General features: G+C 43.2%; 1 protein-coding gene across 1 annotated transcript in view; it reads right to left on the bottom strand.

Moving 5' to 3' along the window:
- GALK2 (galactokinase 2) overlaps positions 1-13,833 on the bottom strand; it is a 314,350-nt gene that overhangs the window by 140,142 nt on the left and 160,375 nt on the right. Inside the window, exon 7 of the mRNA XM_077473446.1 lies at positions 9,972-10,124. Coding sequence (XP_077329572.1) covers positions 9,972-10,124 — 153 coding nt within the window. The remainder of the gene's footprint in view (positions 1-9,971; positions 10,125-13,833) is intronic.

Here is a 13,833-nt window from a genome sequence, read left to right on the forward strand (position 1 = left end):
CCAACATTGTGAAGCACTACTAAGGAGAGCATGTGTAATGACCATATATGGTTCTCTCATGTACATATATGATTACAAACTAACAAATCATTTTTTAGGGCTTTAGTATTCATTGATAAAATCAAATTAAAGTGTATGCAAATCCTAAAAATTAACCTTGCATTTTCATCTATTTTTTGGTCCATTACCCCCCTGACGGTATTCCCGAGTCGGGCTCGGGGTGGAATTTTTATGCCAAAAGCGGTAACCCCCGAGCCAGACTCGGGACCACATCGCTGGATCCAGGAAGACGCTTACTTACTTTCTCCCCTGGATCCAGCGATGTCCCCCCGCTGTACGAGCGAGCTGTGTCTCGCTCGATCTATCACGGAGCCGATCTCCGTTCCCTGTGAGCGTTGCGTCGCACGGGGACGGAGAACGGCACCAAATTCAAAAAGTGAAACACATACTATACATACAGTATAATGTAATCTTACAGATTACATTGCTGTATGTAATTATTTCACATCCCCTTTGTCCCTTTGTCCCTAGTGGCCCAGTGTCCTGCATGCAGTTTTATATTATAAAAACTGTTCTTTATGCCTGGAAACTGGAGATTGCCCATAGCAACCAAAACTGTCCCTTTACATCAAAAATGATTTTAGACCAGCTGGAAAACAGCGATAATAAATTAGAATCACTCGCAGAATTGAGCGATAGTGATTTGTGGGGAGATCCGTCATTAAATATTGAAAAGTAATGCCAGTGACAATTCTGCAACTGAGCAAATTTCAGTGTTTTTGATTTGATTACATTATTGAATAATTTTTATTATTGTTATATTATTATTTGGTACAATTATTTATAGTTATTTATTATATTATAATTTATGATTTCATTTTTCAAACTTTATCATACCCGGGATGTCTGCTAGACTCTGGTTTGGACAGATTTAAGTGAGTTATTCCTAAGAATTACAGGACTACAATATAAAACGCCAAATTTTCATGCAAAATAATTGTACTGCTTTTAGCACCTAAAATCCGAAATAATTGTACCGCTAGGGAGGTTAACCACTTCAGCCCCAGATGATTTGGCTGCAGAATGACCAGGCCATTTTTTGCAATTAGGCACTGCGTCACTTTAACTGACAACTGAACACTCACGTGACACTGCACCCAAACAAAATTGACATCCTTTTTTCCCCCGCAAATAGAACTTTCTTCTGGTGGTATTTTATCTCCTCTGCAGTTTTTATTTTTTGCGCTATAAACAAAAAAATGAGCGACAATTTTGAAAAAAAATATATATATATTTTGTTCTTTTTGCTATAATAAATATCCCTCCCAAAAAAACTAATGTTTTCCTCAGTTTAGGCTGATACGTATTCTTCTACATATTTTTGGTAAAAAAATTAATAAAATAAAAAATCACAATAACTGTATACTGATTTGTTTGCACAAAAGTTATAGTGTCTAAAAAATAGGGGATAGATTTAAAGCATTTTTATTATTATTATTATTTTTTTTTACTATCAATGGCAGCAGCGATTTTTATGGGGACTGCGACATCATGGCAGACACATTGGACACTTTTGACACATTTTTGGGACCACTGGCAGTTATACAGTGATCAGTGCTATAAAAATGCACTGATTACTGTGAAAATGTCAGGCCGCGTACACACGGGCGGACTGTTCGCCCAACCTTGTCCGCTGAACAGTGTTTGGGCGGACAGTCCGCTCGTGTGTGGGCTTTCAGCGGACAGTTTCAGCGGACAGTTTGACGGACAAAGTCTTTCGGAAATTCCGAAAAACTGTCCGCTGAAACTGTGTTTGAGCGAACAGTCCGCCCGTGTGTAGGCTACTTTCGAAATGAGCAAACTGTTCCCGCTCGGAGGAAAGTCTGCTCATTTCGAGCGCGTGTGAAGGTAGGCGGGGCCCGCGACGGAGACGTCGCGGGCTCCGCCGCCTGGAATGGGCTTAAAGGGGAACCCCAACGCCGAAAAAAATCGGCGTGGGGGTTCCCCCAAAGTCCACAACAGACCCTTGTCCGAGCACGCTACCCGGCCGGCCAGGAAAGGGGGCGAGCGAGCGCGCCCCCCCTCCTGAGCCGTACCAGGCCGCGTGCCCTCAACATGGGGGGGTGCCTTGGGGAAGGGGGGGCCGCGCGGCCCCCCCACCCCAAAGCACCTTGTCCCCATGTTGATGAGGACAAGGGCCTCTTCCCGACAACCCTGGCCGTTGGTTTCGGGGTCTGCGGGCGGGGGGCTTATCGGAATCCGGGAGCCCCCTTTAAGAAGGGGGCCCCCGGATACCGGCCCCCCACCCTATGTGAATGAGTATGGGGTACAATGTACCCCTACCCATTCACCTGTGAAATAAAGTACAAAAAAAAACACAACACAGAGAAAAAATATTTTATTGCACAGCTCCGGGGGTCTTCCGTCTTCGGGGGTCTTCTCGCCGGACTCCTCCGCTATCTTCGTGTAGCTCTTTTACTAGCGGAGGAGCCCGGCTTTCTTCCTCCCCGCCGCCGGCCTCTTCTCCCGACTTCGGGGGTCTTGTCCCCCTCTTCGGTTCTTCTGCCGGGCCACCGCGCCTTCTTGTAGCTCTTTTGCAGGCGGTGGCCCGGTCTTCTGTCGCCGCTGCCTTCCGTTCTTCTGTCGCCGCCTTCGGTTCTTCTGCCGGGCCACCGCGCCTTCTTGTAGCTCTTTTACAGGCGGTGGCCCGGTCTTCTGTCGCCGCTGCCTTCCGTTCTTCTGTCGCCGCCTTCGGTTCTTCTGCCGGGCCACCGCGCCTTCTTGTAGCTCTTTTACAGGCGGTGGCCCGGTCTTCTGTCGCCGCTGTCGCTGTCGCCGTCGCCGCCTTCCGTTCTTCTTCTTCTTCTTGTTGTTCTTCTTCTTCTCCAGGAGATGTTGACACGTCGCTCTCTCCGGCCGGAATGCCAGAGCCGCGCTGTGCGGTCACTTATATAGTGACAATGGGGCGGTGTCACATGGTATATGTCACATGGGTTGGTCACATGGTGACCCCGCCCCCTTACGATGTCATAGTCCCCATGTGACATCAACCCATGTGACCAACCCATGTGACATATACCATGTGACACCGCCCCATTGTCACTATATAAGTGACCGCACAGCGCGGCTCTGGCATTCCGGCCGGAGAGAGCGTCGTGTCAACATCTCCTGGGGAAGAAGAAGAAGAACAAGAAGAAGAAGAAGAACGGAAGGCGGCGACGGCGACAGCGGCGACAGAAGACCGGGCCACCGCCTGTAAAAGAGCTACAAGAAGGCGCGGTGGCCCGGCAGAAGAACCGAAGGCGGCGACAGAAGAACGGAAGGCAGCGGCGACAGAAGACCGGGCCACCGCCTGCAAAAGAGCTACAAGAAGGCGCGGTGGCCCGGCAGAAGAACTGAAGAGGGGGACAAGACCCCCGAAGTCGGGAGAAGAGGCCGGCGGCGGGGATGAAGAAAGCCGGGCTCCTCCGCTAGTAAAAGAGCTACACGAAGATAGCGGAGGAGTCCGGCGAGAAGACCCCCGAAGACGGAAGACCCCCGGAGCTGTGCAATAAAATATTTTTTCTCTGTGTTGTGTTTTTTTTGTACTTTATTTCACAGGTGAATGGGTAGGGGTACACTGTACCCCATACTCATTCACATAGGGTGGGGGGCCGGTATCCGGGGGCCCCCTTCTTAAAGGGGGCTCCCGGATTCCGATAAGCCCCCCGCCCGCAGACCCCGACAACCAACGGCCAGGGTTGTCGGGAAGAGGCCCTTGTCCTCATCAACATGGGGACAAGGTGCTTTGGGGTGGGGGGGCCGCGTGGCCCCCCCTTCCCCAAGGCACCCCCCCATGTTGAGGGCACGCGGCCTGGTACGGCTCAGGAGGGGGGGCGCACTCGCTCGCCCCCCTTTCCTGGCCGGCCGGGTAGCGTGCTCGGACAAGGGTCTGTTGTGGACTTTGGGGGGACCCCACGCCGATTTTTTTCGGCGTTGGGGTTCCCCTTTAAGTGCATTCCAGGCGGCGGAGCCCGCGACGTCTCCTTCGCGGGCCCCGCCTACCTGTACACGTGCTCGAAATGGGCGGATTTGCCTCCGCCTTACGTGGGCGAGTCCGTTCATTTCAAAAGTTGAGCGAACTGTTTGGCAAACAGTTCGCTGAAACAGTCCGCTCAAAAAGTGCCGTGTGTGGCCATGTCCGTCCATGCTAATTTTGAGCGGACTGTTTGCCGAAACTGTTTGACAAACAAAGTTGGGCGAACAGTCCGCCCGTGTGTACGCGGCCTCACTGGCAGTGAAGGGGTTAACACTAGGGGGAGATCACGAAGTTAACTGTGTTCCCTGTTTGTGTTTCTAGCTGTAGGGGAGGAGACTAACCTAGAGGAAGTGACGGATCGTGGTTCCTAGCTAATAGGAACTCACAATCTGTCATGCCTCTCAGAACAGAACAGGGATTTTGTGCATTTACACACACACACATCCCTGTTCTACCTCTCGTGCCCGCGATTGCTCGTGGCCAGCGGTCATCGCGACCATCGGCCACGAGCATCAGCCAAGCGCCTGCTATCCCAATCCCGTGAGCCGACATATAGCTACGCGGGATTGTGCCGACCTGTCGCAGTAAAATGATGGCGGCTGGTCAGCAAGCGGTTAAACTGACCATTGAAAGCCTTTTGTTATATCTGTTTGTTTAATGTAAAGAATACCCGTTTACCATATCAAAAAGTCAGAGCTGTCCTGTTTCTTGTACACACTTCTTGTGTTATATCAAAGAAAGTAATTAGCCCTCCTAGTTCTCATCTTGGGACTACAGAAAGATTAGCCTACATGTTGTAGAGATTTGGAGAGTAGGTGGCACTTCATAGTTTAGCAAAAGAAAACTGGACAAGGCTGACAAAACTCAGACCAAACAAATTCTGTGTGTTGTCAGCTCACAAAAGGAATTAGAAACGAGTGCAACTCTGACAGATCAACGGGTATTCTTCTGTTTTTACAGGGTCACAACATTGGGAAATGTGCATATATTACAGAGATGCACATCTATTTATTTGCCCTGACATACACATTAAACTGATATCTCCCACATTTGAACAAACACCCCAGCGCTCAAAGGACAGTCACCTGATCAAGTTGCAACTTGTGGAGACTATGCTTCTTCCACTGTAACACTTCAACAATGCAGCCCTCCTCAGACGGGGAAATCCAAAATGGAATTACAAAGGAACACACACGAGAGCACAAACGCCTAGTGCATTACCCAAGATTTATTTGTACAAAAAAAAAAAAAAGAAAAGCCAAATGGATACTCACAGACGATGGAAGTGAGAAGCATAACAAAAAGTCCATTCATCAACCAGTGTGGTACCGAGTGGCCTGACTGATAGCAGTGTCAGTAAGCTGGCGTATTTCGGGGACGCACCTCTTCCTCAGAACCCATCCTCGAAACACGTCAGTGGCCGACACTGCTATCAGTTAGGTCATTTGGTACTGCACTTGTTGATGAATGGACTTCTTGTTATACTTATTACTTCTATCGTCTGTGAGTATTCATTTGGCTTTTTGTACAAATAAATATTGGGTAATGCACATTTTTTTTTGCATTTATTTTTTAGCATTTAAAATTTTTAGCATTTACCCCACAAAGTTGTCATACTATAAATGTACTTACTAATATCCTCATATTTTAGTTTCTCACTCTGAACCCCCTGCATGGGTATATAGTTGATCTGCTTATGTGAATTTTTCATTGCAACCTATTGCACCTGGAAAAATGGATTTCTCCTCTAGGCCCTCTGGCTTAGGGGTCCTATGAGAACCTTTGGCTCGTACCATTAGGTCACTCAGTAGACCTTTTGTAGTCTCAAAACATTCCTTTGTATGTGCATTTACCCATGCATTTGTGCCATATTCTCTGTAATTGTATCTCCTGCATGGGTGATCAGTTGTCATGTTGCTTTGCTTATTACATTAAAAATCAATATACCATAAATGTGATTCCTGTATTATGTTGAAAGCAGAGTATATATGGGTAAGCCTTAAAATTCTTTCCCTTTGTTGCTTAAAAAAAAATTGTCTCAAGTCTTTTTTCTATTGGGACAGGTACACTGGGATAAATTGGCCAGGGAGTTAGACTAGCAGCTGATCAGAGATGGATAGGAAGTGCTGTATGGGGATGGGTCCAGGCATAGGACCTAAAAATTGGTAATAGTTGTTGGAGGGTAAAGGGGGTTCAGCTGTGATTTGTATTTTGAACATGGATTTATAGCCTGATAACGATTGTAAGCTTTTAAGTCAACTTTTACCTGTTTCTTTCTGGGGATGGAAGGTTTTATCTACCAGACTTAGTGGGAACTTAGGATGCACTGCAATTCGTTCATGCCTGAAGGGTGCATATCTTGGAGGATATGTTGTCAATCTCGGGTTAACAAATGAAGGGTGGCTTGGCTACTTAAATTTCAAAGTTTCTCAATAGTACTTAAAGCGGTTGCCCTGCTGAATAGTAAACATAGGGGTCACCTGCTCGGCACAGGCACCATTTCTAGAAAGCTGCTGGGGCATCCCCATGTAACCCCTTCCACTCCCAACTAGTCTCAGCAATAGGGAGCTCATGAAAATAGAGGAGAGTGACCTGTATAATGTACTATTCTCCAAATATTGGTCATACATTATGGGACACAGGATCATTAGCTATTACTATGGGAAATACAAAAGCAGTACAACTGAGTGGTGGGCAACACAGCAACAAACAACAGGCCTATGTAACAGGTCAAGAAAAGCTCAACAGACTCAGAGCAGCACCACATGCCTGAAACCGTCATCAGGAGACCAAGTAGCATGCAAATCTAAGAAACAAATGCTTTGTGCTGAAAAGCCCATAAAGCACTATAACAGATCTTGTGGATCTGGTAGAGTGCCTTAATATTAAAGGGAGAAACCCTATCCTTCAGATGAGGACTATAAAAAGGAAATAAAAGGGAAAAACAAGCGCAAAAGGAGCCTCTAAGTGTAGGAAGTACTAAAACAGTTGAATTTTATAAACATTTATTTATAACACTGCAACGCTATATTATAGCATTGTATCTAAAAATGCAGCAGTACAACCTGTTGGTGTAAAACCTCTCAGTCACTGTCAGCCTGGCCAGGGAAAGCAGTAAGAGCCCAAAGCTCTCCCTGGCCAGGCTGAAAGCAACAGAGATTTTACACTGACATGCTGTGCTGCTGCAGGATTTGTCAAGCTCCAGTTTGTGAGTGCAATATTGTACTATAGAGCATATCTGAATAAAATTAAAATGTTTTAAAACTTACTACACAGGTTTCTTTTGTGCTTGTTTTAATCTTTTATATCCTTTTCAGCATGCAGAGACCCCTGCTAGACTTATTCATGTTGAATTGGATTGCTTCTTCGTTTTTAGTATATCGTTGTTTAGTGCCTGATGTTACCCGTTTTCTACTCTTTTATTCATTTATTTATTGGATATGTTTATGTCAATTTGCTAATATATTTGGTGGGTGAGTATTAGATGGCATCTCTCTTGATCTGGCACTATTATAGTCTCCCTATATGAACAGGTGGATTTAAATGTGTATATTGTGTTTTTGCTTGGACGATAACTAATCCACCAAGCAATCTAGGTAAGCTTGATAAAGTCGAGTTTGACAAATTATATTGGACTTGTGTAGCCATTAAGAGAGATTGCCGGCAGTGACGGGACTCTCCTGGCTGAGCCCCATAAAAGTGCATGGATTTCCATGGGCAATGAAACTCATGAAATTAAAGAATGGAAGTCCTTACTACATCCCTCCAGCGCCAAGGAGAGAAATTTAGAAAAACATATTTCTACTGGCATGACTTCCAATTCCCTCTTGATTCTACTGTAAATTCCTTACAGCAGGATAAATTCCACTAGCAATACAAATATGGGGCCCTGCCCTGCCTTTAGCCAACTTGTTCCCACAGGAACCCCCTTCCTCCCCCCTTTTTTTTCCTGTCTTACCCCCTAATCCTCTACCCCCCACCACAACCCTACCTCTCCCCACTTTTCATTCTCAAAATTCTATGCTCTTTCCACCCACCTTTTTTTCTATCCTTAGTTTAGTTCCAACTGTTTCATTACAATAAATTGAGACCTGTATCTAACACCATAATTGACAGAACCAAGAAATATTGCAAAGTAATTTCGGTCTTTCACTCAACATTTTTTTTTTTTTTACTTAATAGTTTTGTAATTATAACTGAATGTATACAAGTTCCTTGTTTAGTATGAAACAATGTACATTTGCTGACTTCTCTTATTTGCATTCACCATCTAATATTCTGGGTGGAAAATGTTGAATGTTCATGTACATTGAAGATTATAACAAAAAAAAAAAACACAAGTCAACATGATAGTTAGGAAACTTAGACAACTAGCATTTTCAAAAGGGAAGATCCTTTATGTTTTTAGGGGGCTAAAGAAGCCCCAAATGTTTCTTTTCATCCTACTTTAGCTCTGCTGAACTGTATATATACATCAGTCCAACTAAAAATCAACACTGTATATAGTAGAATGATGTCTCTGTAATGAACTGTGAACAAATGATAATGATTTGAATGAAAGATTAGGGTACTAAATGAGAAAACTGTATGTGCCATAGAAGAAACAGACAGACAGACAGACATGGTACAATTATTTTCTCTATCCTTAACGCAAAAAAAAAAAAAAAAAAAGTTTGCCCCCCCTCCCCCCCTCCGCCTTATTTGTGGTTTTCTTGGATACAATAAAATAGTAATTACCGGAGTCATCTTCATGTAAACTTTTCAAATATCACTTTTGCCTTATTTATGTGAGTGATACACATTCAGGACGACAACACTCATGAAGAATTCATCATTTTTCACCAGTTATCCCCAGAAAAAATATAATGTTTATACAGACCAATTACCTGTTTGTGCCATGTCTTAGAAACGTTGCATGGTGTGTTTGTCGTATACATTTTGGTTTCCTGTCTTAGTCAGAAAAGCACACTTGCTCTAAACAATATAAATTGTATTTACTGTGCCCCAAAACAAACAGCTGTGAGAACAAAATGAATGCATTAACTTTAAAGGTGAAAAAATATACAAGTGCACTGTGGCACCCTATAGTGCCCATATATATATATAACATATGCTGTTGTGTACTGAGTGCCAATATTTTTTTTCTTTACAATAGTCTAAGGGATTTTCCAGTATGAATGAAAAGTTGACTTATCAGGGTTTTCAGTATGGTGGTTCAAAGACCCTTACAGTGATAAAGTAGTTAGATCGGTGTTACTGCATAATAGACCATTCTTTGTTCAAAATGGTTTCTATGCTTGTGAGAGGTGTCAAGGTATCATGTAAGACTAAAGTGAATTTAAAAAAAAGAGAAAAACCTTCCCATTGGAAGTTACCAAAAAAGAATATGAAAAATTAAAACCATTGCACAGAGTAGGTAAGTATGACGTTTGTTTTTAAAAAAAAAAAACGCTGTCAATTTAATAACACTGCATGTACTTATTTCTTATTTTGTTACTGTATGGCTTCCTAAGGGATAATGATGATGATGGATGCTAATGCCTGTTGGAAGCACTTACTATTGCACACAAAATTTTTAAACTTGTTCTATTTTTTTTTCTATGAACAAACGAGTGAGTATATTACCATGCACCATTCACCCATCAACCAAGTCATTTAGACCACTGCAGCAGGTTCCAGAGATGTGTAAAACGGCCATTGCAAGGAAAAGTACAGGGTTGCTACACTTTCTGCTCCTTGCCTGTCAGACAGATCACAAAGCGAGGGAAAACTTCATCACTGGTCATACAGACTGCATTCATAACCAGACAATGGTTCTTATCCTTTCTCACGCTACACAAAATTAAAATCATGTTGACTAGAGTTGGACTTTATTGCAAATTCTGCAGTTTCAGAGTTACTTATTGTCCTGCAAATTGTGTAAGTTTACAATCTATTGTAATAGTTACCATACCTTGGTGGCCAGACGACACTCCACAACTCTTATATTGAAATGAGCTGTTGCTGCTTTATTCATTTCAACACAGCTATTCGCAATAACAAACACAGCTCCAGAGGGAAGCTTCACATCAGTAGCTCTTATAGGGTTAAACTCGATCAGCTTGGCCTATAATAATAAAAGGACAACAGTTAGATAGCCTTCTTATATATCAGAATTGTTCAAGAGAAATGCGTCAGGTATAAGTGGACTATGGTGGGCTGAAACCTACTGGTTTCTTTTATTCCTTGCGACTTCATCTTTTTTAGTGCTGCATCTTTTGACCAGCGTTGTACAGCCGCAGCGAAAAGATTCGAGAATGACACAAATATACATTTTCATAAAGTCTGCTGCTTCAGTGTTTTTAGACCTTTTTGTCAGATGTTACTATGGTGTACTGAAGTATAATTACAAGCATTTCATAATTGTCAAAGGCTTTTATTGACAATTACATTAAATTTATGCAAGGAGTCAAGGTTTACAGTGCTGACCCTTCTATTTCAAGACATCTGCAATTTGCCCTGGCATGCTGCCAGTCAACTTTTGGGCCACTTTCTGAATGATGGCAGCCCATTCTTGCATAATCAATGCTTGGAGTTGGTCAGAATTTGTCTGGGGAGTTTTCTAGCAATAGACCCAAAATTTTGATATTTTATTGCCCAAGCCACTTAGTTATCACTTTTGCTTTATGGCAAGGTGCTCCATCATGCTAGAAAATACATTTTTCCTCACCAAACTGTTCTTAGATGGTTGGGAGAAGTCGCTCTTAGAGGATGTTTTGTACCATTCTTTATTCATGGCTGTGTTCTTAGGCAAAATTGTGAGTGAGCCCACTCCCTTGGCTGAGAAGCATCTCCACACATGAATGGTCACCAGATGCTTTACTGTTGGCATGACACAGAACTGATGGTAGCCCTCACCCTTTTCTTCTCTGGACAAGGTTTTTTTTCCGGATGCCTCAAACAATTGGAAAGGGGATTCATCAGAGAAAATTACTTTATCTCAGTCCGCAGTCCAATCCCTGTACCTTTTGCTGAATATCAGTCTGTCCCTGATGTTTTTAATGAAAGGAAGTGGCTTCTTTGTTGGTCTTCTTACCACCAGGCCATCTTACCTCCAAAAGGCTTTACCTCGCTGTGCATGCAGATGCACTCACACCTGCCTGCTGCCATTCCTGACCAAGCTCTGCACTGGTGGTGCCTGGACCCCGCAGCTGAATCGGGAGTCAGAGTCCTGGCGATTGCTGGACTTTCTTGGGAACCCTAAAGCATTCTTCACAACAATTAAACCTCTTACCTTGAAGTTCTTGATGATCCGATAAATGGTTGATTTAGGTGCAATCTTAGTAGCCTGTGAATCCTTTGCCTGTGAATCCCTTTTTGTGCAAAGCAATGACGACTGCATGTGTTTGCTTGCAGGTAACCATTGTTAACAGAGGAAGAACCCTTCATAACATTCTGGAGTATATGCAAACTGCCATCATAAAAGCTGAGGCAGCAGACTTTGTGAAAATTAATAATTTTGTCATTCTCTAAACTTTTGGCCAGGGCTGTAGAGTCCCCAACTGTGGCAAGGAGAGTCGAAATACATACTACATTCAACTGGTAGACTGATGCCTCCTGTCATACGCAAATAGGGAGTGGGGATATTCAGATAAAGAACTCTGACTGCTGAAGTCCCAAAGAGATACAAGAAACAGCATGAAAGATTCAACCTCCCATATCCACCTATAACTGACATTGTTCAGTGGTTAGACATTATACAGTCAGTAAAGAAGGCACACAATAGAAAACAAACCTACAGAACTTGCTATAGAGTATGACATTCTGCATTCTGTGATTGCAAGTGGGCAGATGTGGCATAATGAATGACCTTGAAAAAAAACACAGTATTTAAATGTTCAAAAAAAAATATGAATATAAAGATTTGAATTATTGCAGACAACACAATCGCTGTCCCTTAATATGTAAACTGCTTGGAAAATTTAGAAGAGATGTAGAGTGTCTAAGTAAAAGCCATGAAAGGCCACTGAAGACATTACAGTTGTGCTCAAAAGTTTGCATACCTTGGCAGAAATCGGGACATTTTGGCATTGATATTGAAAATATGACTGATCACACCAAAAAACTGTCCTTTATTTAACAACTTCAATACTGGGCACTTTCACCCCCTTCCTGCCAATGCCAATTTTTAGCTTTCAGCAGTGTTGCACTTTGAATAACAATTGCGCACTCATGCAACGATGTACCCAAATGAAACATTTATCAATCTTTTTTTTTTTAAGGAAAAATTTGGGGGAACAAATTCTTAATTTCTGTTAGAAAATGTTGTAAATAAGTAATTTTTCTCCTTCACTGATGTGTGCTGATGAGGTAGTGATGGGCACTGATGAGGAGATACTAATATGCAGTACTGATAGGTGGCAGGGATAGGCGGCACTGATGGGCACTAATGAGGTGGCACTGATTAGGTGGTACTAAAATGCAGCATTGATGGGGACTGATAGGCGGCACTGATATGCAGTACTGGTGAACACTGATAGGCACTGACAGGTTGGCACTGATAGATGGCATGGATAGGCACTGATGGGCAGCACTGACTGGCATCACTGCTGGGCACTGTTGGGGCTGCAATAATAATCAAGGCGGCACTGATGATCAGTGCCAATTATCTGTGCAGGTCTCCCCTGTGAAAAAATCCCACCGATCGGCTCTTCTTTCCTCACACGCGGTCAGTGTGATGAGAGGAAAGCCGGTAATCGGCATTTCCTGGTTTACATGTGATTAGACACAGATGATCACTTGTCTTTACCTAGATGGGGGCCGCACCGTGCCCCAGTGACATAGCGTGCCACCAATCACCGCACTGCATGCCCCCAAGAGCGTACAAGCGTGGCGAGATTGGGACGACGTCATATGACAATGTCCCAGAAGGAGAGACCCACCCCACCGCCGTCATTTGTCTATATGACGGGCGCAAGGTGGTTAAGGATAGTGATCATATGAAGCCATTTTCTTATCGTGTGTTGCTTGGCTCCTATTTAAATCATAATAACAGAAATCACCCAAACGACGCTAATCAAAAGTTTACATTCCCTGGAATGTTTGGTCTTGGTACAGACACACAAGGTGACACACACAGGTCAAAATGGCAATTATAGGTTCATTTTCCACATCTGTGGCTTTTTTTAAATTGCAATTAGTGTCTGTCTAAATAGTCAATGAGTTTGTTAGCTCTTGCTTGGATGCACTGAGCAGGCTAGATGCTGAGCCAAGGGGAGCAGAAAAGAACTGTCAAAAGACATGCATAACAAGGTAATGGAACTTTATAAAGATGTAAAAGGATATAAAAAGATATCCAAAGCTTTGATTATGCCAGTCAGTACTATTCAACCACCTATTAAGAAGATCTTTTGATACCAAGCCAAGATCAGGCAGACCAAGAAAGATTGCAGCAGGGATACAAAGAAAAACCCACAGGTAACCCCAGGAGAAATACATGCTGCTCTGGAAAAAGACTGTGTGGTTATTTCAAGGAGCGCAATATGATGATACTTAAACAAAAATTAGCTGCATGGTTGAGTTGCCAGAAAGAAGCCTTTACTGTGCCAATGCCACAAAAAAGCCTGGTTACAATATGCCAGACAACACCTTGACACAATACATGGTATACATAAATTAAAAAACAAAGTGTAGAGCATAAATTATCATATGTATATAACATGCAAATGTCAATGTATACTTGTAACAAAAAAATCCATATTTTTTGCCCATGTTACATATGATAAAATGCATTGAGAGGAGCCGCAACACACACACCACCACGCATGCGTGACCCA

The sequence above is a fragment of the Lithobates pipiens genome, unplaced genomic scaffold, assembly GCF_037356315.1.
Source record: "Lithobates pipiens isolate NorthernLeopardFrog02 unplaced genomic scaffold, aLitPip1_a1.2 Scaffold_8, whole genome shotgun sequence".
Classification (NCBI taxonomy): Eukaryota; Metazoa; Chordata; class Amphibia; order Anura; family Ranidae; genus Lithobates; species Lithobates pipiens.